The 25,214-nt window shown below is 38.4% G+C and overlaps 1 protein-coding gene and 1 long non-coding RNA gene across 2 annotated transcripts in view; both read right to left on the bottom strand.

Annotated features, from left to right (window-relative positions):
- LOC117595221 (nuclear GTPase SLIP-GC-like) overlaps nucleotides 1-25,214 on the bottom strand; it is a 772,829-nt gene that overhangs the window by 400,581 nt on the left and 347,034 nt on the right. The window contains exons 13-17 of the mRNA XM_034295128.1: nucleotides 5,108-5,259; nucleotides 2,580-2,753; nucleotides 2,239-2,405; nucleotides 2,015-2,126; nucleotides 1,784-1,892 (exon numbers count right to left, since the gene is read on the bottom strand). Coding sequence (XP_034151019.1) covers nucleotides 1,784-1,892; nucleotides 2,015-2,126; nucleotides 2,239-2,405; nucleotides 2,580-2,753; nucleotides 5,108-5,259 — 714 coding nt within the window. The remainder of the gene's footprint in view (nucleotides 1-1,783; nucleotides 1,893-2,014; nucleotides 2,127-2,238; nucleotides 2,406-2,579; nucleotides 2,754-5,107; nucleotides 5,260-25,214) is intronic.
- Nucleotides 24,324-25,191, bottom strand: LOC117595169. The gene is made up of 3 exons (XR_004576395.1): nucleotides 25,154-25,191; nucleotides 24,855-24,947; nucleotides 24,324-24,441 (listed from the first exon to the last, which is right to left on the bottom strand). It is a non-coding gene; the product is annotated as an uncharacterized LOC117595169 (long non-coding RNA).

Raw genomic sequence — 25,214 nt, 5'->3', positions numbered from 1 at the left:
GTTGAACAAACATATCATATGAAACATTTAGGAATTGCAACCATTTTCATACACAGTCCCCTTATTTCAGGGGCTCAAATATAATTGGACAAATGAACACAATCATAAATAAAACATTTTTAATACTTTGTCGAGAACCCTTTGCAGGCAATGACTGCTTGAAGTCTAGAATGCATGGACATCACCAAACCCTTTGTGATGCTTTGCCAGGCCTTAACTGCCACTGTCTTCAGGTGTTGTTTGTTCATGGGTCTTTCTGCCCTATTTTTTGTCCAAGCAAGTGAAATGCATTCTCAATCGAATTGAGATCAGGTGATTGACTCGGCTATTGCAGAATATTCCACTTCTTTGTCTTAAAAAACTCCTGGGTTGCTTTCGCAGTACGTTGTGGGTCATTGTCCATCTGTAAAGTGAAGCGCCGTCCAATCAACTTCACTGAATTTGACTGAATCGGAGCAGACAATATATCCCTATACACTTCCGGCTGCTTCTGTCACATCATTAATATACACCTGTGACCCAGTACCATTGAAAGCCAAGCATGGCCATGCCATCACTGCCTCCACCGTGTTTTTCAGATGATGTGGTATGCTTTGGATCATGCCTTCTCCATACTTTTTTCTTCCCATCATTCTGGTACAGGTTGATCTTCAGGTTGAGTTTCATCTGTCCAAAAAATGCTGTTCCAGAACTGGGCTGGCTTTTTTAGATTGTTTTTTGCCAAAGTCTAATCTGGCCTTTCTATTCATGAGGCTTATGACTGGTTTGCACCATTCATGGTGAACCCTCAGTCTTCTCTTTGTGGTAGACTTGGATAATGATATGTCTAACTCCTGGAGAGTGTTCTTCACTTGGTTGGATGTTGTGAAAGGGTTTTTCATTTTATGGTCATCCACCACTGTTGTCTTCCCTGGACGTCCAGGCCTTTTTGTGTTGCAGAGCTCACCAGTGCATTCTTTTATCTTTTTTGGCAGCCTAAGGATGGCCCGTTTAACTTGCATTGAGAGCTCCTTTGACTGCATGTTGTGGGTTCACAGCAACAGCTTCCAAATGCGAATGCCACACCTGGAATCAACTCCAGACCTCTTACCTGCTTAATTGATTAAGAAATAACAAAGGAATAGCCCATGAAACAGCTTTTGGTCCCTTGAAAAAGTGGGGGCTACATATTAAAGAGCTGTAATTCCTAAACCCTTCATTCAATTTGAATGTGAATACCCTCAAATTAAAGCTGAGAGGCTGCAACTTGAGAGCATATTCATAATTCATCTGTAACCTGAATATATTTTGGTAAACGGCCAAAATAACAAAACTTGTGTCTGTGTCCAAATATTTCCAGACCTAACTGTAGGTGTTCTTCAAAATGAATGCAGAGCTCAATTGTAAATGGCATTAGGTTTCGTTTGGTACGTATTATATATTCTTCTCCCCAATTTTGTCATTTCAAATTTCTTGGTATGACCTTGTGGAAATGTCTTCTGATTCTAATCACACTGCACTTCCAATTAAGATTTTTTGCTAATACACATGCTTAAGGAGTAAAGTGTTCCTCAGCTTTTGCAAAAGCAATTGGGATTTCAGCAGCACATTCTACCAGAAAGAGTTGCTAGATACATTGGGCTTACCTATGCTGGTCCCCAAGGCATTGTGTGTACACTGAAACCGGGATTCTAGCACCACAATGTCACTGCTATACTGCAAGGAAGTGTCTTAGACTGCTGCACCTTGGGCCCTACTTTCTGCTGGTTTAAAATGAAAAATACATTTGAAATGCAGTACTTACTTTCATAGGACACACGCATGGAGTCCTTGATTGACTCAGATAGAGTGTTGTAGGTCTGTTTCTTTTTCTTAAGGAGGTAACAGATTAGTTCTGGCTTCAACTCTTTTTCCTTTAAGATACAAAACATTTTTCAAGAAGCCCCCTTAATTCAGTTCACTCTTTTAACATGTATACAAATGCTATAAAAAAGGTTTAAACGTATTTGTTTCAGATTTTTGTTGAAAACCCTACTGTCTCAAGGAATGTCAGATGCAGAAACAAACACTTGTGCTTTTCATACAAGCTGTTTGTATCAAGGGTGAAGTTCTCAATCCTCTCTTTGATTGGACCACTTTTGTCATTTCTGAAAAAATATAGTTAGAACATATGGTTACAAGACTGGATTGTGCCTTGTCATTCCACATCAATTGACCTTTAGTGCTAATTATTGGATTCATTTTAATGAAATAACTTACGAGAAATAATGTGTAAATATTTTAGCAATATCATTTAACATGTATTTTGCTAAATGCTTATTAAGGTCTATTTTTTCTGTTTGACTGGTCCTTGTTGGTTCGTAAATGCCATCATTCTGGCATAAACACTTCACTACTTTATGATATCCACTGCCTGATATCCCTTCCTGAAGAGAAGAGTAAAATACGCAGTTATTTTAGGGTACAGCAAAGGGAATATATCCTCCATAAGTATCTTGCCTTTATCATCAAGCTTCTGTAGCTCAAGCACAAACCAGTTAATACAGATTTAGGGTGATGGTGAAAATAGGCTTTATTTATATATTGTTTGATCAGCTTACTGGTTCTAGGATTTCATTCATTAATTTCTCGTCTGAATCTTCTGACTTTTTAACTCCTTGTGAGAGGCAGTGGTCAAAAACCTTATGAAGCTTTTTCATGTCTTGACCAATGGATTCGAGGTTGTCCTTAAGCCTCAGTTCCAAATCCTTGCGCATCACTTCTTTACTGTATTTCTGAAATCCAACTCAATATAGTCAATATTATACACACTTTTTTTACATGAATTAATACTGTGTTGCCTATAGATGCATTACAATCTGTTGTCTATTGTAAGACATTGAAACATTGCGTCCTACTAGCAGAACATTTGTTAAAAAAATTTTTATCTTGCCGTAAGTCAAGTACAGACGCATTCTCAGTTGCTGTCTATAGTTAGTGAGCATGCTGAAATCGGTGAATGCGTGTTGATATTTTTCGTTTCACATTGAGCGTACACAATCATATGTCTGTAAGTATTTACAGTATCTCACAAAAGGTAGTACACCCCTCACATATTTGCAAATATTTCATTATATCTTTTCATGTGACAACACTGAAAAAATATAACTTTGCTACACTGTAAAGTAGTGAGTGTACAGCTTGTATAACAGTGTAAATTTGCTGTCCCCTCAAAATTACTCAACACACAGCCATTAATGTCTAAACCGCTGGCAACAAAAGTGAGTACACCCCTAAGTGAAAATGTCCAAATTGGGCCCAAAGTGTCCATTTTTTGTGTGGCCACCATTATTTTCCAGCACTGCCTTAACCCTCTTGGGCATGGAGTTCACCAGAGCGTCACATGCTGCCACTGGAGTCCACTTCCACTCCTCCATGACGATATCACGGAGCTGGTTGATGTTAGTGACCTTGCGCTCCTCCACCTTTTGTTTAAGGATCCCGCAGATGCTCAATGTGATTTAGGTCTGGAGACATGCTTGGCCAGTCCATCAGCTTTACCCTCAGCTTCTTTAGCAAGGCAGTGGTCATCTTGGAGGTGTGTTTGGGGTCGTTATTGTGAAATCTGAGCATTAACAATTACAATATGTATGTACGTTTCATTGGAAGTGAATGTGCCTAGATAATGAGAACAACAGAAACCTCTCTGTTAAGATTATCTCTCTGTAGGTTGTGCTCTAATGACCATAGGAATGTTTACGATGGCCATATGGCATGGGGGTTGACTTCTAAAAACATGGTCTTTGCTAGTTAGAAACGCCTTTAATGTATAGGCTAGCTTGTAACCAACATTACAGTGAGAAGATAATGGAACGTTCACCGAATGACATCTGTGCTACAATTTTCCAGTAAATGTGAGCAAACTTCTCCCTCGATTTTATACGGGTTCTACATTATTTGACCACTATACGAAACCGCAGATTTCTAACACTATCATGTTGGAATACTGCCCTGTGGCCCAGTCTCCGAAGAGAAGGGATCATGCTCTGCTTCAGTATGTCACAGTACATGTTGGCATTCATGGTTCCCTCAATGAACTGTAGCTCCCCAGAGTCGGCAGCAGTCATGCAGCCCCAGACCATGACACTCACACCACCATGCTTGACTGTAGGCAAGACACACTTTTCTTTGTACTCCTCACTTGGTTGCTACCACACACACTTGACACCATCTGAACCAAATAAGTTTATCTTGGTCGCATCAGACCAAAGGTTCTAGTAATCCATGTCCTTAGTCTGCTTGTCTTCAGCAAACTGTATGCAGGCTTTCTTGTGCATCATCTTTGGAAGAGGCTTCCTTCTGGGACAACCTCTGGATATGACGCTGAGCATGTGCATTCAACTTCTTTGGTCGACCATGGCAAGGCCTGGTCTGAGTGGAACCTGTCCTGTTAAACCGCTGTATGGTCTTGGCCACCGTGCTGCAGCTCAGTTTCAGGGTCTTGGCAATCTTCTTATAGCCTAGGCCATCTTTATGTAGATCCTCAGAGAGTTCTTTGCCATGAGGTGCCATGTTGAATTTCCAGTGACCAGTATGAGGGAGTGTGAGAGCGATAACACCAAATTTAACAAACCTGCTCCCCATTCACACCTGAGACCTTGTAACACTAACGAGTCACATGACACCGGGGAGGGAAGATAGCTAATTGGGCCCAATTTGGATATTTTCTCTTAGGGTTGTACTCACTTTGCTTGCCAGCGGTTTGGACATTGATGGCTGTGTGTTGAATTATTTTTTGGGGACAGCAAATGTTCACTGTTATACATGCTGTACACTCACTACTATACATTGTAGCAAGGTGTCATTTCTTCAGTGTTGTCACATGAAAAGATATGATCAAATATTTGCTAAAATGTGAGGGGTGTACTCACTTTTGTGAGATACTGTAGTTAAATTCCCGGTAACTAATGATTCATAAATACCTGGGAAAAAATGTCAGTAAAAATCTGGAATTTGTCTTGGAAATGATTGAACCAATTAAGCTATCTGCCTAGCTTGGTAACGAGCTAACTACAGTATACACATTGTGAGCGCAGAATAATAATGTTGTTTAGGAGGAAGACAGTTAATATGCTGAAAGGTACAATACCATGTCGCTGTTTCTGGCTGCTTGTATCAGAGAGAGGATCCCATCTGCTCCAGAAATATAATCTGATGCCCTTTTGCGATGATCATTAAGATTTCTGAGAAATTCTTGAAGGTGAGGTATTTCTGTATCATTAAGGGCGTTCATCCACTGTTCTAGAATGTAGTGAAAAAACAGGGGCAATCAAGAGGGTGCTCAAAACATTCTTTATCTTGTATCACATTCTACTTCACATCATTAATTTGATGTGAAGTAACTGGGGCTTGATTTTATGCTTTCAATGTATGTTTTAGCCGGTTCATTGGTACAGCAAATTTTGTGTAAATGTCCAAAAAAATATTTTTGGTATGGTTACTCTAGTCGCAGTATAGGTACATATATGTACATCCATGTCTGTGTATCTGTTTCGGAAAGTATATTCCATTGGAGCCAGAATATATTTAATTAAAAATAGTAAAAAGACAACATATGAAATGTTGAAACAAACACACATTTTTAATTTGATGCCAGCAACCTGTTTCTAAAAAGTTTGGACCAGGGCATGTTAACCACTTTGTTGCAACACCTATCATTTTAACGGTAAGCATTAGGGAACTGAGCAGTCCAGTTGCTGTAATTCTAAAAGTGAATTGTTTTCCCATTCTTGCTTGATATAGGATATTCAACTTCTCAACAGTTTGGGATCTCGTTGTATTTTTCATTTTATATAGTGCCAAATGTTTTCAATGGGTGACATGTCCGGATTGCAGGCAGGCCGGTTTAGCACACAGACTCTTTTATTACACAGCCATGCTGTTGTAATACTTGCAGAATGTGTTTTGGCATTGTCTTGCTGAAAAAAGCTAGGCCTTTCCTGAAGATGTCGTCTGGATGGCAGCATATATTGCTTTATAACCCACATATATTGCCATGTGCACTTATGCAATCCCATAACATCACGAATGCTGGCTTTTGAACTGTGTGCTGATAAAAAGCCGGATGGTCCCTCTCCTCTTTAGTCCAGAGGATGCAGTGTCCATGATTCTCAAAAATAATTTCACATTTTGATTCGTCAGACCACAGGACAGTTTTCCACTTCACCTCAGTCCATCTTAAATGAGCTTGGGCCCAAATAATGCAGCAGCGGTTCTGGATCTTGTTTATTTATGGTTTCTTCTTTGCATGGTAGAGTTTTAACTTGCATTTGTGGATGCAGTGACGTACTGTGTGGGATTTGTCTATAGTTGACATGAATAAGTTATCGAAAAACCGAGAGGACTAATTAAAAAATTACTTAGCCTAATACATTTGTAGAGTATTAATCTTCAGTAAAATAAGCAGAACAAATTCATTGTTCACGTGTGTGCGATTTAGTTACTGTTTCCCTTCTAATATAAAAGCAGTAACTTGTAATAACTTTGTTGTATTGGTAATTGGTGACTGGTAGAAAATATCCTTGGAATTTCATTTAGGGAATCATTATTTAGCATAATACATTTGTAGATTTACATTTTAGATGTACATTTGATGAATTAGCCAGCACCATTGAAAAATGGTAAGGTGTGATAAGTACTCTATATCATTTGTATTATGTTTCGATAATATCCTCATTAAGTTTTTGAATGGTCATGGAAATGTTTTATTTCACTAAGTTAAGTTCATTCAAATTCAACCAAGGTCTGATCATTCATCTGGGAGTATCAGGCATTCATCTATTATTTTAATTACAAACTCAAACGCCAAATGGCGTATACAGTTGGCGGTTCTAATGTTAAACCAAGGAGCTCATTGTGGATTACAGGAAGTCTAAAGGCTGCAGTCACGCCCAAGTTGTCATCGATGGCACTTAGGTTAGCTTTTAATTCCAGTGTGTCCACATCTCCAAGGCCCTCTCCTGGACCCTCAACACCTCAACCCTGGTGAAAAATGTGCAGCACCACCTGTACCTTTTGAGGAGGCTGAAGAAGGCCTGTCTGTCTTCCAAGATCCTTGTGAACTATTACCGCTGCACAATCCAGAGCATTCTGACCAACTGCGCCAGAGTGGTTTGCCGGATGGTCCTTGGTCAAATGGAAGGCCCTGAAAAAGGAGGCTGAAGAAGGCCTGTCTGTCTTCCAAGATCCTTGTGAACTATTACCGCTGCACAATCAAGAGCATTCTGACCAACTGTGCCACAGAGTGGTTTGCCGGATGCTCCGTAGTCAAATGGAAGGCCCTGTAACGGGGGGTAAAAACCCCCCAGCACATCACAGGAGTCCAGCTTCCAACCATCGTAGACCTCCAGCGCAAGTGGTGTCTGCATAGGACGTGCAGCATCATCAGGGACACTTCACATCCATGCCACAAACTGTTACCTATTGTCCTGTAGCCCATCCCAGCCTTGTGCAGGTCTACAATTTTATTCCTGATGTGCTTACACAGCTCTCTGGTCTTGGCTATTGTGGAGAGGTTGGAGTCTGTTTGATTGAGTGTGTGGACAGGTGTCTTTTATACAGGTAACGAGTTTAAGAAAAACTAACTTCTTAAAAGATTAACTAACAAGTCTGTGAGAGCTGGAATTCTTACTGTTTGGTAGGTGATGCAATAAAATGCTAATTATTATTTAAAAATCACACAATGTGATTTTCTGGATTTTTGTTTTAGATTCTGTCTCTCACAGTTGAAGTGTACCTATGATAAAAATTACGGACCTCTACATGCTTTGTAAGTAGGAAAACCTGCAAAATCGGCAGTGTATCAAAGACTTGTTCTCCCCACTGTACATATGTACATGCGGAACCTCATTGCTACTCTCTGCATTTCAGTTGTGCATGCTTCCTTCAATTTGCCTTGCACATTTAAAATTGCCATTTGTACTTGTATATGCCTTCATTGCACACTACTATAGCCATTTGTACTTGTATATGCCTTCATTAAATACTTAATACTTGCAAATACTTAATACTCTCCTATTTGCACTGCTTGTACTGTTCAATTACATTACAGTTTAATCTAACTCAACAGGGTTTTCTTAAGCAAAATGCAGAGTTGAAAATGGAATAGAGTTGAAAATGTAATGGAAACACATTTGAGCCTTATATCAGGAAACATGGCTATTACATGCACTGCATCATCACACTCCTTTTCATCAATCTGGTGCGAAAATATGCATACTGCTTGTTTTTCGAGAGAATTTTAGAATATACCCCTAAAACTATTTTTATAATTTTTATAACCTTGAACATGTTGTAGAATAAAAAATTTCAGTCATTGTACCTGTCATTTCTTTTTCATCTGGTTCATTCTGCCTTTCCATTTTGTATTTCTTGGAACTTACAGTAAACACCTTAAAGAGACCCTCTGCGTCACTGAAGTGTTTCTGAAACATGATCACAAGACAGTGAGAAAAAATTCAGTCCAGACCCCTTTTGCAGATATTAATATTATTTTTCATCATGCAAATGTTTGTACTTTGACGTTAGAACTGCCTTACCTACATAAAAATATTGTGATTTTTGTATATAAGAAACAATTAATATTTCTGAACTGCATAGGATTCCAAAATCTCTCCAATGACTTACCTTTACATCTTCTTGTTCGTTGAATATTTCCCTCACTTCTTCCTTGGTTTTTTCATTTCTGGTACAAATATTGGAGTGAGCATTATCCTTTTGACTTTCCTCAATATCATCTGTCTTGGTGCAGATATAGCTGATGCTTCTACATTCTCCACCAGGTCCAAAGAACGGAACAGTGCTGTCTAAAATCACCCAAGATTCCTTTTCTGAAATTGCTCGTGAAATGTCGCTCACAATCCAAACAGCTGAGCAGTTTCCTACAAACTGAAAGAGTGTCAAGGAAATTGTTCAACAGTAAAGATTCATAGAGTGGGTATAGAAAGTCACCACTAACATTCAGAATGTTCACCTTTTACAGCCTGAAATAAAAAATCATAAATTCTGAAATTTTACATCTTTACACACAGTAACCCACAATATCCAAACAAAAATAAAATGCTAAAATGTCTGAAAAATAAATAAAATTGAAACAGTAAAATACCCTATTTGAAAAAGTGAACACCCTCCCTTCGAATTGGAAGTGCAACCTTGCTGAAGTATAACAAACAACCTTCCAGATCACAAATTACAAATCAAGCTAATTGATTAATTGGAATCAATTTTTGTGAATTTAATTAGTTCAGAATTTACGCAGTTGTTCATAGAAGACTCCACTTCTTAGTAGTGCAATTCAAAGCAAAAGTACTTTCATAAAATCTACGAGATAAAGATGTGGTAAGGCACAATTCAGGGGATGAATATCATTTTTTTTAAATGTCTATGTCTGTCCTTTGAAGCACGGTTAAGACCATTATTAAGAAGTGGAAGGCGTATGGTACCACCCAGACCGTGCATAGACCAGGCGGTATCCCCAAACTGGATTACCAGGCAAGGAGGAGTCTTATCAGAGAGGCTACCAAAGAAAAATGTTTCATGTTTCAACATGACAATGACCCAAAGCACACCGTCAAAGCAGTGGCTGAAGGACAAGAAGGTGAATGTCCTTGAGTGACCTAGTCAGAATGGTTAGACACGCAGAATACCACATATGAGACCAGGTATCGAATCTCGCCAGGGACAAGATTAGCTGGGGATAAGCTGGCCAAAAGCATCAGTAACTACTTACAGTAAACCAAGCAAACAAACTAAAATGGCAATAAAGCTGCATCGGCTGAACTGAAATTCACCAAAAATGCGGTCTTGTTTATGGGGTTTTGATATGCAGAGCTAAAGAAGCTAGGACAGCTGGCCAGAAATGTTTTAACAAAAAGCTAGCAAACAATGTTCTCCCCAAACAAATATACAGCTATTGATACGAAATCATGTTTTTAACTGCGAAACATGGACAAAATAAGCTAGCTGATGATTGCTGGAAATTGTTTTCTCCAACAACAACAAAAAAATCTTATCAAAACAACATCAACTTTTTCATTTATATAGCTAAGTAGCAAGGTGCTATACACATTTGGTAGCTTTCAGGCAACAGGTTGTGTAGGCAAGCTTGTTCCTTATATTGTTCCGTGTAAACGAAGATGGCCAAGAAGAGCGAATGTCTCACATACTTTGTTCCCATGTTTGTATTTTAAAATCTGAAAAATCTTAACATTGTTTGGAAATATTTTTTTGCTGCACTGTGTAAGCAGAGCCAGCCAAGAAAAGCCAATGTCTCTGACTGAGTGAGTGATAGTAGGTTACACATTCTTGCATGACATAGTGGTTAGAGACATAGACAGTCACATGGTAGACCAGGAATCAAATCGGACTGGGAAAAAAAAAATCTTGAGGATAAGCTTGCTACAAGCATCAGTAGCTTGTTTGTTATACTATGTTATTGTGGTGATCTTTTTATATAATGTTCTCTTAAGATATTCAATTCAGTTCTGCACTGAGGGATCTAGCTGCCTCTCAGGGGCGTGCAAGGTTGACTGGAATTTCCACCAGATAGATTTAATTATGTTTACCTATGAAGTGTATCCAACATCAACCAAAACAAATATAGGATAGATATAATGCTAATCACTACATTGAATCATCATGAAAATAATTGTTAATAATTACCGATTTCCACATTGTATCTCTGCTCTTGTTGCGGTCTCCATTTCCTGGAAGATCCACCAGCACAACATGCTCGAGTAGGTCTTCAGAGTTTGGCACTTTGATTGTTAAACATTTCACAAGCGGCCAATACAGTTGTTCAGATGTATCACTGTTCGAGTAACTCACTGTGAAACAAGCTATCTTTCTAGAGAGTTCTTCACCCTGCAATTGTAGGCAACAAATTGAATGCATTGACACTTTTTCAAATATGGAAAAAAAAAAAAATATGGAAACAACTTTAAAAATTATAGGCAGTGAATTCTCATGAAATGCAGCTCCAATGTTCCATAAAATGCTTAATAAAATGTGGACAAATATTTAAAAGGCTGATAAAGGTTGGTAAAAATATTAATACGTTTCAGAAAATGTTGAGATATTTTATATATAAGTTTGTAAAAAGTAACATACTGTGTCACAAACTACAATTTTTTTACATGGTGAATAAAATTCTGGAATTTCACTGAAGTGCTTCTCATCCACTAGCTCATTAAAATTTTTTCGAAGTCCCTCTTTTCCATACAAAGCTTTTATCTTTCCATCTGCATCCTTGAAATTTTTTTTCTTGTCATCATTCTCTTCCTTTTCACAAGATCTGTCTCCTAAGATGGACAATAACTCCTCAATCCAATCCTAAAAAATAGAAACGCAAAACAAATGTGTAACACGTACTTCATCAAAGGCTCTCATTAGCTTGCACTTTTATTGTAACTATAACTTTATTTTAAATTTTTAGTGAACTGAAGTAAAGAAAATAAAATAACTAACAGTTCGCTAATGACACATAATTTGGTGTTTGGAAATGAAGGGCCTACTTTGCATCAGCAACACTGACCCAATCACAAATAAGTCATTCATAAGAAGACAACTGATGGCAACTTTATTCATAGCAACTTGTTTCTAAGTAATTAATAATTAGATTTTTAATCACAAAAACACAGCTCAAAAAAATTAAGGGGAACACTTAAATCACACATCAAGTCTCAGATCAAAATCTTTTTGGATATTGTGAAATTCATTGAGAACAAACTGAACTGAACTTGAACTTGACATGAACACGACAACAGTCAATGGAAACCAAAACAACCAAACGATTGAGGGCTGGATTCAAACTCACACTGAAAATGTAAGTAAACAATTAAAGTAAACCTTTTTTTTATGCTAAAAATTGATGGAAAGCTGGCAACCTAGACGTTTCTCACCTTGACCTTTTTACAGTATTTTTGATCTACCAATTATAAAACACTTAAGTATTTTGATACAAAATAGGATGACATTTTCATCAACCCTATCAAATACAAATTACAAAATAATATTTGGTATTTGAAATACATATTTTCAATACATGTATCATAAATACTGCCCCTGTGTATAAGGCCCGGCTATTTATTTGGATAGCATATTTATTTTGGAATGTCTCTTGTCAACTGTATTTTTTTTTTTTTCATATTGTCGAGTCCATAACCAATGTCTTTTGATCAGACAATCTGTTTATAAGCAAAAGTGCTATCTTTGTGTTTTGATTCAAGCAATAATCTAGATTGCTATACTTTGCTGGACATAGCCCATCAGGCAGGCATTTATCTGATGTTTTGGCCAACTATGTTTCTAAGTTTCATAACGTGATTGTATATCCAAAATGCACTGTTCCGGCTTGTTGTACATCAGACTACAGATGATGCTTTTGAATAATCTATAGTATTTTGAGCAACATCCAAAAACTGTCTCATTTCTGTCCATTCAATCCTGTGTATCTGAACCCCCTCAATGTAAACCTATTGTCTGGTCAATTGTTTTTGGTGCACAAACGTTGATTTGGAGGCTTTAGCTCAAAACTAAACTTTTCTGTCAACAAAGCTAATCAGACAATAATTAATACCAAATGTATATGATTTAATTTATTTAACCACTTAAGTACCTTTTGCAAGAGTAAATATACCTGTACTGTATATCTAACTAAATAGTATGTCAATGGTACAATGGAGTGTTACATGTCTGTATTAAGATATGGCAACGAGTGAAACACCAAGTCTCTCGTGTGAGCGGCTGTAGGAAATAGTTTGCTACTGCTGGTTTGAAGTGACCAAATTCCGCCGGCTGTTTGGTCACTGTACAGTTTAAAAAGTTAATGCTACCTCGACAGATTACTGAATGTAGTTTGAAGTGTTTTGGAGTAGGTTTCACTTGCAATGCAGCTTTGCTGTAATGGGACAAACAGTTTCAATTCATGAATTTGGATGATGCTAAGAACATTAATTACAACCAGAGACAGAGCTGAATAATGGATATTTGGAAAAAAATACTCTATGGGAATTCTGCATTAGATTTTGGTAAGTAACTTTTGTTTTTGTGAATTTTAATTCATTTGATTATGTCAGCAATGTCAGAATATTTTTTTTACTGCACCCAGTTGAAAATGGACTGTTGTATATCTTTATTGTAACTGAGGTGATTAGGTCAAATGGGTAATAATGTTACTGTAACCGGTGTAGGTTTATACCTGGCATTATGGTACTGGTGGTAATAGACCGACCCTTTATAAGGTCCAGCCCACTTTCAATGTGGCAGCGTCCCTGAGCTGGCAGGTGTTTTGAGGTGTTCGGTGTTCTGAGGTTCCCTGGAATGTTTGTAAGTAAAGCTCTTTACAGCAAAGGATTGTTAGCATATGATGTTTGTTTTAATAATGCATTAATTGTCAGTAATATGTGCAATGTATGTAATGTGATTAGTTTGTAATGTACGTTATGTGATTATATATCAATCGTAGGGATAACTTTAGTGTTTCCCGGAGATTGGCGTTTGTATGCATGTTGTTGCTTTTGGAAGTATTCTGGTTATCTGGATCAAGGTATATTTTTGTTTTAATCCAACTGTCAGGCTCGTCCCTTTTGGATTTTATTTAGGGATTTCACTACACTTTTGAGTGTTGTTTTTGCTCATTTACTTTGTTGCCCAATGTTTGTTTGTTTTTACTGTTGAAATGATAGCCTGCATCACAACATACTATCCTTATATCAATGCTTCAAATTCGATTAGATATTTGAAACGAGGAATAACATGATTTATCCACTAGTTGGGCCCAAGCACCTTTTTGATGTCCCTTTCAGAATAGTGTCACAGTAATACGGTTTAAACCCACTGGACACTCCATGTTCTTGATGGAACCAGTCATTGAGTAACGTAAGAAAGGCACACTGCACAGCTGGTCCTGTTAGTTCTATATGGAACTTGTTTGGACATGATTCATAAAACCAGGTGTTGGCAAGGCAAAGACGTCACCTAAAAGGCTCTGTCCTGATTGAATATTGTTGTGTAAGGCTTATGGTGGGAGTTGATGAGCTCCTCTAACATTCCACACTGTCATGTGGGTACCGTGTGTGTTCAGGTACTCGTGTGTGTGTTTGTGTTCACTCATGGGCTGTCATACTATGATGAGTTAAATGTGTTATGTCGATTATTGACGTTGGGTGTGATGTGCCATTTAATAATTAACTTTTGATTGTGGTTTTGATGTTTTTCCAGTGTTGGCCGATGCCACTGTTTCTTTTGTATAGTACAGTAGAGTTTTATAGTATGTTAGCACCAAGCACTTTATTGTAAAAGCCTGATCTGTCACAGCGGATTGAGTTTGGTCCTATTGGGTCCCCAATTATGATTACTATTACTATTATTAGTAGTTAATGTAGGGTATAATGTGTCAGAATGGTGATTTAGGGTGAGGGTGGGACTTCCATATTGATGTGACAGGTGGGCGGGACATCCGGTTTGTAGGGTGGGACTTCCGTTGTGACGGATGTTAGGGTGGGACTTCCTGTAGGACGTGTGTTCGGGCGGGACTTCAGGAGTGACACATGCATGTCTGGTGACTTTGTAATCCGTGTCCGATGTATTATAACGCCTGCTGAGCAAACCAGATTAGTGTTATAACAGGTGGTTATGTTTGATGATTAACAAATGGACCTTAGGGTTCCAGAATGTTAAATTCCAAGGCAATAAATAAGTGTTGTGTCAGCGGTAAGATGTTCAACAAAGGGGTGCCAGGGGTCCAGTAACTCTATTCTGACAAGTGGTACAACAGATGTAAACTTCCATGTTTTACAATGTGGGTGTAACATGGTGTTTTTCCACAAGCACAGAGTTATATGTGGAAGATGAGCAATGGTGAGTTTTGTAATGAAAATGGTTGTTTTAAGTCAGAATTAACTTTTAGATTGCATTATTTGGCAAAACGTTACAAAGTTACCCGCAAGGTAGCGTATAAATTTGCATGAACAACGGCGAATCGTTGACAGGTCAGGATATGTTATTTCAGGTAATTAAAACATTCTTAAAGGTGTCTTTTGAAATTGTACAACAGGGATCAACGCAAGATTGTTTTCCACATATTGGTAGAAATGTTTAATAATAGGCAAAGTTCGTAAAATAAAAAACTGTAGTATTTGCGATTACCGGTTTGTGTTAGTATGGGCGTATGCTGTCACTTCCGGGTAAGATGTGCTGCATTCTCGTTATGACCAACTTGTGAAATCAGATTTTTGAGTGCTGTATTATGGTCTTGTGTTTGTTAAATGTTGAACAGATTAATGGCGATATGGTGAAAATAGCCAGCGTTTATATGTAAACAGATGAGTTTATCGTTAATATATACAATTATATGACGTGATGTCACGGCTGAGCCGTGATAATTAACGAGAACGGCGTATCAATATGTTTGGTTGTCAAACGTCAACAATCATCAGAACTAAATAGTTAAGTTTTATCCAGAATTTTAATCATTGTAGCCTGTATAGTTCTAACACAATTTTAATCTAGCGTGAACAACAATGACATGTAACCAATGAGGCGTGACTTGCTGGAGGCGACCTGGCTGCGTTGTAAAGACAGTATTTAACCCTGCGGCATCCACAGAAGTCAGCTGTTGTTTCAAACGCGGAGTATATCGTTTCTAGTACAACTAGTAAAGTTGGTTTATTTGAAGAAATTGATCTGAATTGTGTTGCAATTACAAACGCTAACAAACGAGACATTTTAACTTTTTAAGAATGTGTAAATACATTTTATGATTGCGCAATCCATGCATTTTTAGCTGTCTTTCATATTGCCTGTTTAAATCTCCGGTTTAGGTTGAGCGGAATTAAACACCAGCTGTGTTTGGTAAACACATTTGTCGGCCTTCAAATCTTGGTAAGTAGACTTTTGACATTATTGTTAATCAGCCTTAATTACCTGTATACGCTTGTTAATCCCTCTTTGTATTTAGACCAAGTGACCAGCATCTGTGTCAGTTGGACTGGGCGGTTGTGATCTTACACAACCTGAGCAGATACTATTTGTGTAAGTTTAATTATTTACAGACATTTTTAGTCTTGTTCTAAAGTGTTATTAACAATTATGACAATATGCATACAGCTGAACCTTGGTACAACATTCTTTATTCCAACAGATTGAGGACAGCCCGGTGATGATACAGAGTACATTACCATAATGGATTCAGTTACGGACACCCTACCTTATGGCTGCACAGCGTGAGGGGATTTTTGTTTCATTGTATTCTTTCATGCTTGAAAGCTGAAGGTAATTCTGCGCTGTATATAAATGTATGTTTGAGTTAGAATATTTTAACCTGAAAAGTGGATCGTTATTTACACGTTAAGCTAGAGAAATGGCGAAAGATAATGCTAACAACAGACCAGACACAGAGCAGCCAACAACCTCTACACATAATCAATCGACCACACCCCAAAATACAAATGAACCAACCATTACTTTGTTATACAGCGATGCGCACAATAATCCTCAGATACAAGGCTTGTTAACCGAGCTTAGTAGCCCCCATTTTTCACACGATCTAGTTGAATCTCCTTCAAACTAAAATGGGGCTCACCTTTTAGAAACATTCTATTTTTAAATTCATCACACCCAGCCCATACACCATGTGGTTTTATATAACTGTTGAGCTCTGTCACTAGTGTAACTATGTCGCTGTAATAACCGGTATTTAGTTCATATTTCCAAGTTTTGTCGTTTTGTAGTTCAAATGCGTTTTCACCCCATGTAAAAGTCTTCTACATATGCGAGTATTGGAACTCTATCAAATATACTTCCCAATCACCTATCAAATCTATACCTTTGGCAAATTTTGTGGTATAGCTCAAACTCTTATTGCTTGGATAGACATGTCTCGATGAGTTACTGGGCAGCGTTATGTAGAAGCCACTGTCACCCATGCTGATCGCGGTAAATGTAAATGACATGATCCTGTAAATCCTGGAATTTTATCCAGTTTCTAGGTCAAGCACTTGTTCCGATGCTATCCAGCTGTTGAATTTCTCAGGCCAACCAAGCCATTTCAAAAAATGTCTTCCCTTTCTGTAATTTCTCATCCAAAACTGCTTCCACTTTAAAAGTTTTATCCTTAGCCATGATTATTTTCAGCAATTCCTGTTCATAAAAGGTCCCAACTATCACATCACCATCGTAATATTTTATTCCATATACAGGAGGTACCCGAGGGATGCATTCTGTTATTGTAAAATATTCATCTGTGTACCCTTTTTTATAGCCTTTTGTAAACGCACCTCTCAGCTTTGAGAGTCTCACAGTATCCCCAACCTGGAACTTGTAGCTTTGATTACCATTTCTCATTATTGTTGTGCCATACAGGTTCTTGTGAACTAATCTAACATTTTCTTCACAAACGTCAGCAGGCTTCATCTTAATAGACCAATGGTAGCTGTGGTTGTATCCATGAACTAAATCTTGATACCTCCACATTTGTGATTTAATTGTTTTATTAAATCTCTCAACGATACTCGCTTTTACATTTCCTGTAGAAAAATGTTTAATGTTGTACTTCTTGATTAACATTTCAAAATGTGAATTAAAAAACTCCTTCCCCTTGTCCGTTTGGATTTTTTGTGGCGTTCTTCCTTCGTTTAATGTCTTCAAATGCTCGCTTTACCTAAATAGCGCTTTTATTTCTCAGCACGCAAATCCATGCATGTTAACATGAATTTGATGTTATCGTTTTCCACACTGTAAGCATTCATGTCAACCAAATCCAGCTGAAATTGTGAATTTATATGACATTTTCTCTGAAAATGTATAGCTATAGGCTTGTGTAGCGTGCATGTATCCTCGGCGAGCAGCCAGTCATCGGCCACGCCATTTTTGAGGATCTCCCCAGTTTTGTCCAAGTACGCTCTTTTCAAACCCTCTCTACCCACATAAGCACCAGGGTTAGCCGGGTCGTAGGAAATACTTTTCATAACCTGTTCAGACACCATAGAGAATTCGAGCAATAATGAGATTTAATACTGTTTAACATAGTTTTATTTGAGCTTTCAAAATTAAACACCCAAGATATTCAGAAAAGTTACACAAACATTCATATTTCTCTCTTTGTTTATAAGTTACCCGGCCTTAGACAACAGATTATTTGCTTTCGTCGCACCATGACGCCACTGCGTCACATACGTGATCATCAATAAATTTGTCCATGTATTCATCCCTGTTCTCACTCAGTCTCTGTGTGATGTTCGGCTCCAACTTGAGCTCATGAAGAAAGTTCCCAGCAGCCGCGTGAAAATCAGTCATCGATGCGTGAAAACCCGATGCGTTCAAAGCCTTTACCAACACGTTTCAGTCGGGGTATTAAAACTGTCTCCACAATGTCATCATAATTGTTCTCAAAAAAATAATCAGGCGGATCGAGACAAGAATGTCTTGTCTAGCTCGGGTGGTCCATGTTGCTTTGATGATCTTTGAAACTTTTGGTGCATGGTGTTAGTCCATTTTGTAATAACTCTTGTTAGCATTTGAAATGTATGACAGATTAAGAAGACCTAGCTGATCACCAATCCGGTCAATCCAGTGGTAGTTTCTTGCTGGGTATGCCGGTGGAATCGAGCTGTCAGGTTCAGGGGTTCCGTAGAAGGCTTCAGCATTGTCATGCCAGGCGTCACACAGCCAGTCCTCAGCCTTGGGTTCGTCAATCACCACTTGGTTGTAATCGTGAGACATATTTCGTAAATTCTTCCTACTTCTTGATAGTCAAAGGCGGTCAGTCTGTTTTTATGCTGAGTTGAAGACGGTATTAACATAAGGCAGGGCTTCAGGGTCTTACGTCACAATCTACCCCCTCTGACATTTTCCGGAAATAGTTACAATCTAACAGAAAATGCCCCTCCACAACTTTAAACAGTATCTATCGTATTATGTGGGCCTTGTTTTGACCCCAAATGAAACACTTTTCGAAACGTGCCCCAAAAACTGGCATTAAAAACCATTTGTTTAGTCACACCAGCCTTAAACTCGTGGCCTTCCGGTAATTCATAATTTGCCACCTCCGGTGGCTCTGGGTTGAAGATGTATCCACTGATCCGACCATCGTCCAATTTCGATTCCTGGGCCAGCATATCCCGGTGTAGTTGATGGATTTGGGTTAAACTCTGCATAGGTTTCTTCAGGGCTGGCATGTTGATTGCATCTCTGCATTCCATTTGTAATTTCTTACCAAATCGCTGAGCTGCGTTTCACCCAAAACATTGATCGTGGCACAATCCTCCATGTTTTGTATTGTGTAGGTAAGTTTGCTCAGGCAAGAATGAATGACCATCACCGATGTCTGCGTGGTTTAAATACACAGACCACGCCAATCATCCCATAAAACATGAAAGGTTAACAATCACCGGTTGTAGGCCATCTGTTGCACCACTTGGCAGTGGAACCCTGGCACCCTTTTATTGAACACCTAACATCTTACAACACTTTTTTATTGCCTGGGAATTTAACATTCTGGAACCCTAAGGCCCATTTGTTAATCATCAAACATAACCACCTGTTATAAGACTAGTCTGGTTTGCGCAGCAGGCGTTGTAAAACATCAAACACGGACACATCGTTGTTATCATAAATTACAAAGTCACCGGACATGCATACATCACTCCTGAAGTCCCGCCCGAACACACATCATACAGGAAGTCCTACCCTAACATACGTCACAATGGAAGTCCCACCCTACAAACCGGATGTCCTGCCCACCTGTCACATCAATATAGAAATCCCGCCCCCCCAGGGCCATAAATCACCATTCTGACACATTATACCCTATTGTTTCTTGAATAAACTCTCTCTCTGCCTCTTTGCTGAGGGTGAACCTGGTTTTAGGCTATTGGGTATTACATTACTTCTTCCTAATTTCAGTAAAAGTATAACTCACTGTAGCTAAGTTCCTTGTTCCTTATCAAAGATACTCAATATTGCGTACTACTGTTATTAAATAAAACCACCGCCATCATTATAATTTATGCCAGAAGGCTGTGTTGCAGGTTAATTCTTTGTTTCAATGTCTGTCTTTTCTTGAACATTAATTGATTAATTGCGTGCAGCTCAACTATCAATTAAATAAATGTTTCTAAACTATTCCAGTGTTTTACTTGGAATTATTGCACCTGTAACAGAAATAGATTTACATTTGAGATTTCATGTTTATATCTATCTTTTCCAACTAATTTAGGCAAATGTATTTGTGGTCACAGTTCTCTCATGTTTGGGCAGAGCAACCCATTTGAAATTCTATTAAATATTTAAAGAGCAAGCAAGATAAAACATTTTTTTGTTAATTTACATTATATTGGTGTTTCTTCTACTGTTTGTAACTGTACTATTCCCCATGACACCACATCTAAAAACAGTGTATGATAGGACATACATTAACTTTTACCTGCACTGTAATGAACTCGATCTCTGCGATGTATTTGTCATTAGTCATATTGGCCTCCACCTGAATCATCACTGATGTACATGACCCTTGGTTTCCAGAAGGAAGAAGTTTTGTCTCACCCAAGATGGCGTTTATTAAGGAGCTCTTACCAGCTCCAGTCTTCCCAAAAACACCCACCATCTCTTTTCTGTCTTTATCCAACATATCAATTTTACTTCTGTTAGAAGTGAACAACAAACATTATTAAAGCAATTTAAGAAATGACATATATGCATGTGGTCATGTGTTGTCTCTCTACATTTTAAAAATGAATAGATCTACCTGATGAAGGTAGTATGTTTTGTAGAAGGCATTCTATTCAGCTTGCTTCTGACTCTTTGCATTATCTTCTTCGCCTCTGCCTTTCCTTCACTGTCTGGAAGATCACCAACAGATATCAATTTGTTGTACATTCATATTTTGTCTTTATACAACAGGAATCCACAGGTGTGCCGCTGCCAAGTGTGAGGTGATCAGCACATTCACATACAGTGGGGAGAACAAGTATTTGATACACTGCCGATTTTCCCACTTACAAAGCATGTAGAAGTCTGTAATTTTTATCATAGGTACTCTTTAACGGTGAGTGGCGGAATCTAAAACAGAAATCCAGATAATCACATTGTATGATTTTTAAGTAATTTATTTGCATTTTATTGCATGACTTCATTATTTGATCATCAGAAAAGCAGAATTTAATATTTGGTACAGAAACCTTTGTTTGCAATTACAGAGACCCATCTTCAATGCTCTTACTGAGGGAAGGAGGTTGTTGGCCAAGATCTTGCGATACATGGCCCCATCCATTCTCCCCTCAATACGGTGCAGTCGTCCTGTTCCCTTTGCAGAAAAGCATCCCCAAAGAATGATGTTTCCACCTCCATGCTTCACGGTTGGGATGGTGTTCTTGGGGTTGTACTCATCCTTCTTCTTCCTCCAATCACGGCAAGTGGAGTTTAGACCAAAAAGCTCTATTTTTGTCTCATCAGACCACATGACCTTCTCCCATTCCTCCTCTGGATCATCCAGATGGTCATTGGCAAACTTCAGACGGGCCTGGACATGGGCTGGCTTGAGCAGGGGTACCTTGCTTGCGCTGCAGGATTTTATTCCATGACGGCGTACTGTGTAACTAATGGTTTTCTTTGAGACTGTGGTCCCAGCTCTCTTCAGGTCATTGACCAGGTCCAGGTCTTTTATACAGGTTACAAGTTCAAACAGGTGCAGTTAATATAGGTAATGAGTGGAGAACAGGAGGGCTTCTTAAAGAAAAACTAACAGGTCTGTGAGAGCCGGAATTCTTACTGGTTTGTAGGTGATCAAATACTTATGTCATGCAATAAAATGCATATTCATTATTTAAAAATCATACAATGTGGATTTGTCTGCATTATTTACAATCTTAGATGGCCTCCATTAGCAGTATAGTGAACTGTACCATTTAGATAGGTGGGGCTTCCCTCAAAACAATGTAATGGTGTACAGGAACGTTTGGCATGGCTCATTATTCATTTGACTGGGATTATCAGTGACGTTTCTTTGATTTCTTACATGCCTGGTCTTGCAATCGCCATTCCAATTCATTCCAAAGGTTTTCATTGGGTTTCAGGTCAGGGCTTGACAAACCTCATCGAACCATGTCTTTATAGACCATGCATTGTGCACAGGGGCACAATCATTAAGCCAACCCTTCACTGGAAGTAAAAGGCCTAGCCCAAACACTGAAACACAGCCCCAAACTATTATACCTCCTCGACCAAACTTAGAGTAGGCACTATGCATTCCTGTAGGTATCGTTTTCCGGGGATACGCCACAATAACAATAATAGCACTTACAGGTTGACCAGGGCATATCTACAAAATTTCACAAACTGACTTTTGGCATCCTATGACAGTGCCATGTTTAAATTCACTGACCTAAGTATGACCTACCGTACTGCCAATGTTTGTCTACGGAAATGTCATGGCTATATGCTGTATTTTATGCACTTGTGAGAAATGGGTGTGGCTGAAACACCTGAACTCAATAATTAGTAGGGGACTCCACATAGTTTTGGCCATATAGGGTATCTCCCAGATACCTTTCAGAGAGAAAAATATATTTTCAAAAATTGTACATTTGATTATAACATTTACCTACCAAGCAGTGCAGTTGTTCTGGATATAGCACTACATTTCTGCTTCTTTTTTTGACTGTTTGCATCAACCCCGTCAAGTTTCCTTTTTTCTGGAAACAATTGGAAACATGTTTGTGCAGAATCAATTATTTTCTCTCAGTTATTTACTGGTATTTTGTACCAGATCATTACACTCTGAAAATTAAAAAAGTGGAAACAGACACCTACAGTACATCTACCTGTTTCAGACAGCAAGCATTTCAGTAATGGAGTAATAGTAATAACTTCAACTGTTTATAATCTAGAGCAAAAATCATAAAAATTAAATAGTTCCATGATGTGCCAGATCAGATCCCCCCCCCCCCCCCCCCCCCCTCTAGGGTCTGACAGAATTATATGCTGAGGTATCCTTTTGGATTGTTGGGGAAGTTTCTGAAGCCTGATGCATTCTTACTGATTATAGGACTGAGTCCCACTGTTTAGATAGGTAGAGGAATGTAGGGGATCTGGTATTTGCATAGGGGGCATCTATTGTCTGTCCAGATGCAGATCAATGGGTTTTAGGACAGGATAGGAGAAGATATACAACAGGCGGCAGTAAGGTCAGTTGGCCCCTTTGGGTAAACACAACAGTAAACATTATGGCAGGAAGGATAAGGTGGGGGAAGATAACATTTGACTTGTGTGATAGAACAAAGGGAATGTGTTTGATTGACATGAGACCGATGGCAGCATCTTACCACACCCCTTTTTCTATGTAATAAATACTGTCGAAATGATGTTTTATTTAGAGACTATTCACTGTTACTTTGTGACCTGCGTATTCTCTCCTTGCAAGTTTTATTAAAACCATTTATTGCGCAATTGATTTATCCTGTCTTACCTACCATTTTCATAGAACTATTTGGATTTTAGAAATTGCCATCACAGGATCCAAGGAATGCTCCCTTATTTTTCTGGTTTCCTGTTCAATTTTAGGAGGACCTGAACCTTTGGACCACGCCTCAGGACTACCTGGACTGACAACTCCTAGCTTTCCTTGTAACAGTCCTACTGGTTCTGCAGATCTACTTTTCTGCCTGACAATTCCTGTTATCACTGCACACAGCCCACCTGGTTGTCCCTGTCCTTGTTCACCTAGATGTGCAGCTGATCTGGATTCTGCTTAAGCTCACATGTATTTAGTGACCCGAAATATTGTATTTAGTGACCTGAAATATTGTATTTAGTGACCCAAAATATTAATGTGTCCCTACAAGGTCATGTACTCTCATAATATTCAACCAACACAGCCAGAAGAGTACTGGCCAACCCTAAGAGTCTAGCTCCACTCTAGGTTTCTTTCTACAGTGAACAATATTAGAAACGTAACTTTTTGGCCTTTTATTGTGGCCAGCCTAAGGCACACTTGTGCAATAATCATGCTGTCTAATCAGCATCTTGATATGCCACACGTGTGAGGTGGATGGATTATCTCGGCAAAGGAGAAGTGCTCACTAACACAGATTTGGAGGGATTTGTGAACAATATTTGAGGGAAATAGGCCTTTTGTGTACATAGAGAAAGTCTTAGATCTTTGATAAATTCAGCTCATGACAAATGGGGGCAAAAACAAAAGTGTTGCGTTTATAATTTTGTTCAGTTTAGTTTCCGAACCTCCAATCAAGTGTTCCCTAGCAAATGTGCATCAATTTCTTTTTGTTGCTTGCTCTTTGGGGATTTCGGCTGGGTGTCTGGACGAGCAGTTTTTGAGAACTGCAGACTTAAGTGTTTTCATGAAATGTATTTGATTGATTGGCTGTGCTTTTTACCTGAAAGAAGTTTATCCACACTGGTTGAGGGCATACTCTGAAGAAACAAGAAAATTATCATCATGGTTAAGGCATCATTTTACAAAACAAACTAAAACATCCATCCTCTTAATGGAATAAAATGTGATCAGTTATGTCCTGTGTGATGTTGCAATATTTCTGAAATTTTAATCCTTATTATGTGAGATGGTGATAGAAATGCCTTCATGCACAAACATTAATATAAAAACATTGCAATGTGTATTATGTGGTCTTCCCACAATAAAAGAGGAAATCATCCTGCAGACGAGGTTATGAACATGACTTGTTGTATCTTTGTGATACAGCTATTTGGAGAACTATAATCATACAAAGGTGTGTAAGTTGATCTAAATAATAATTGTGCTTTGTAATATAAGATATGTCCTTTAGGGGTGAGGATTTATGTATATAGTTATAGGTAAAAAGTACATTTCCTGAGGAACTCTTGGCTGCGTTAATGGAAGCTGTTGACGTCGTGGCCACTTCAAAGTTCTCTTCAACATTGCTGTGTTTGTTCTGTTCCTGCAATTAAAAAACACGAGACATGCCGAGACACTTGTAAGGCAATGAATAATTGATGTACAATAATGTTTAGTTGAATCTAATGTTTTCTAATTTAGACTGAATGCAAACTATTTACCCTACACTTACAGATACACACGTAAAACCTGGTCACTCTGTCTTTTCCGTAAACTTTTGTTAAAATTCCTATCATTTGTTATCTATACCTTTAGAAGTCTGTGTTTGTGAGCAAATTTTTTCCGTGGTCCTAATATTGGATCAAGTCGA

Source organism: Esox lucius, chromosome 11 (genome assembly GCF_011004845.1).
Source record: "Esox lucius isolate fEsoLuc1 chromosome 11, fEsoLuc1.pri, whole genome shotgun sequence".
Taxonomy (NCBI): domain Eukaryota; kingdom Metazoa; phylum Chordata; class Actinopteri; order Esociformes; family Esocidae; genus Esox; species Esox lucius.
Note: the sequence above shows the minus strand (reverse complement) of the source record. Positions and strands in the feature narration are given on the sequence as shown.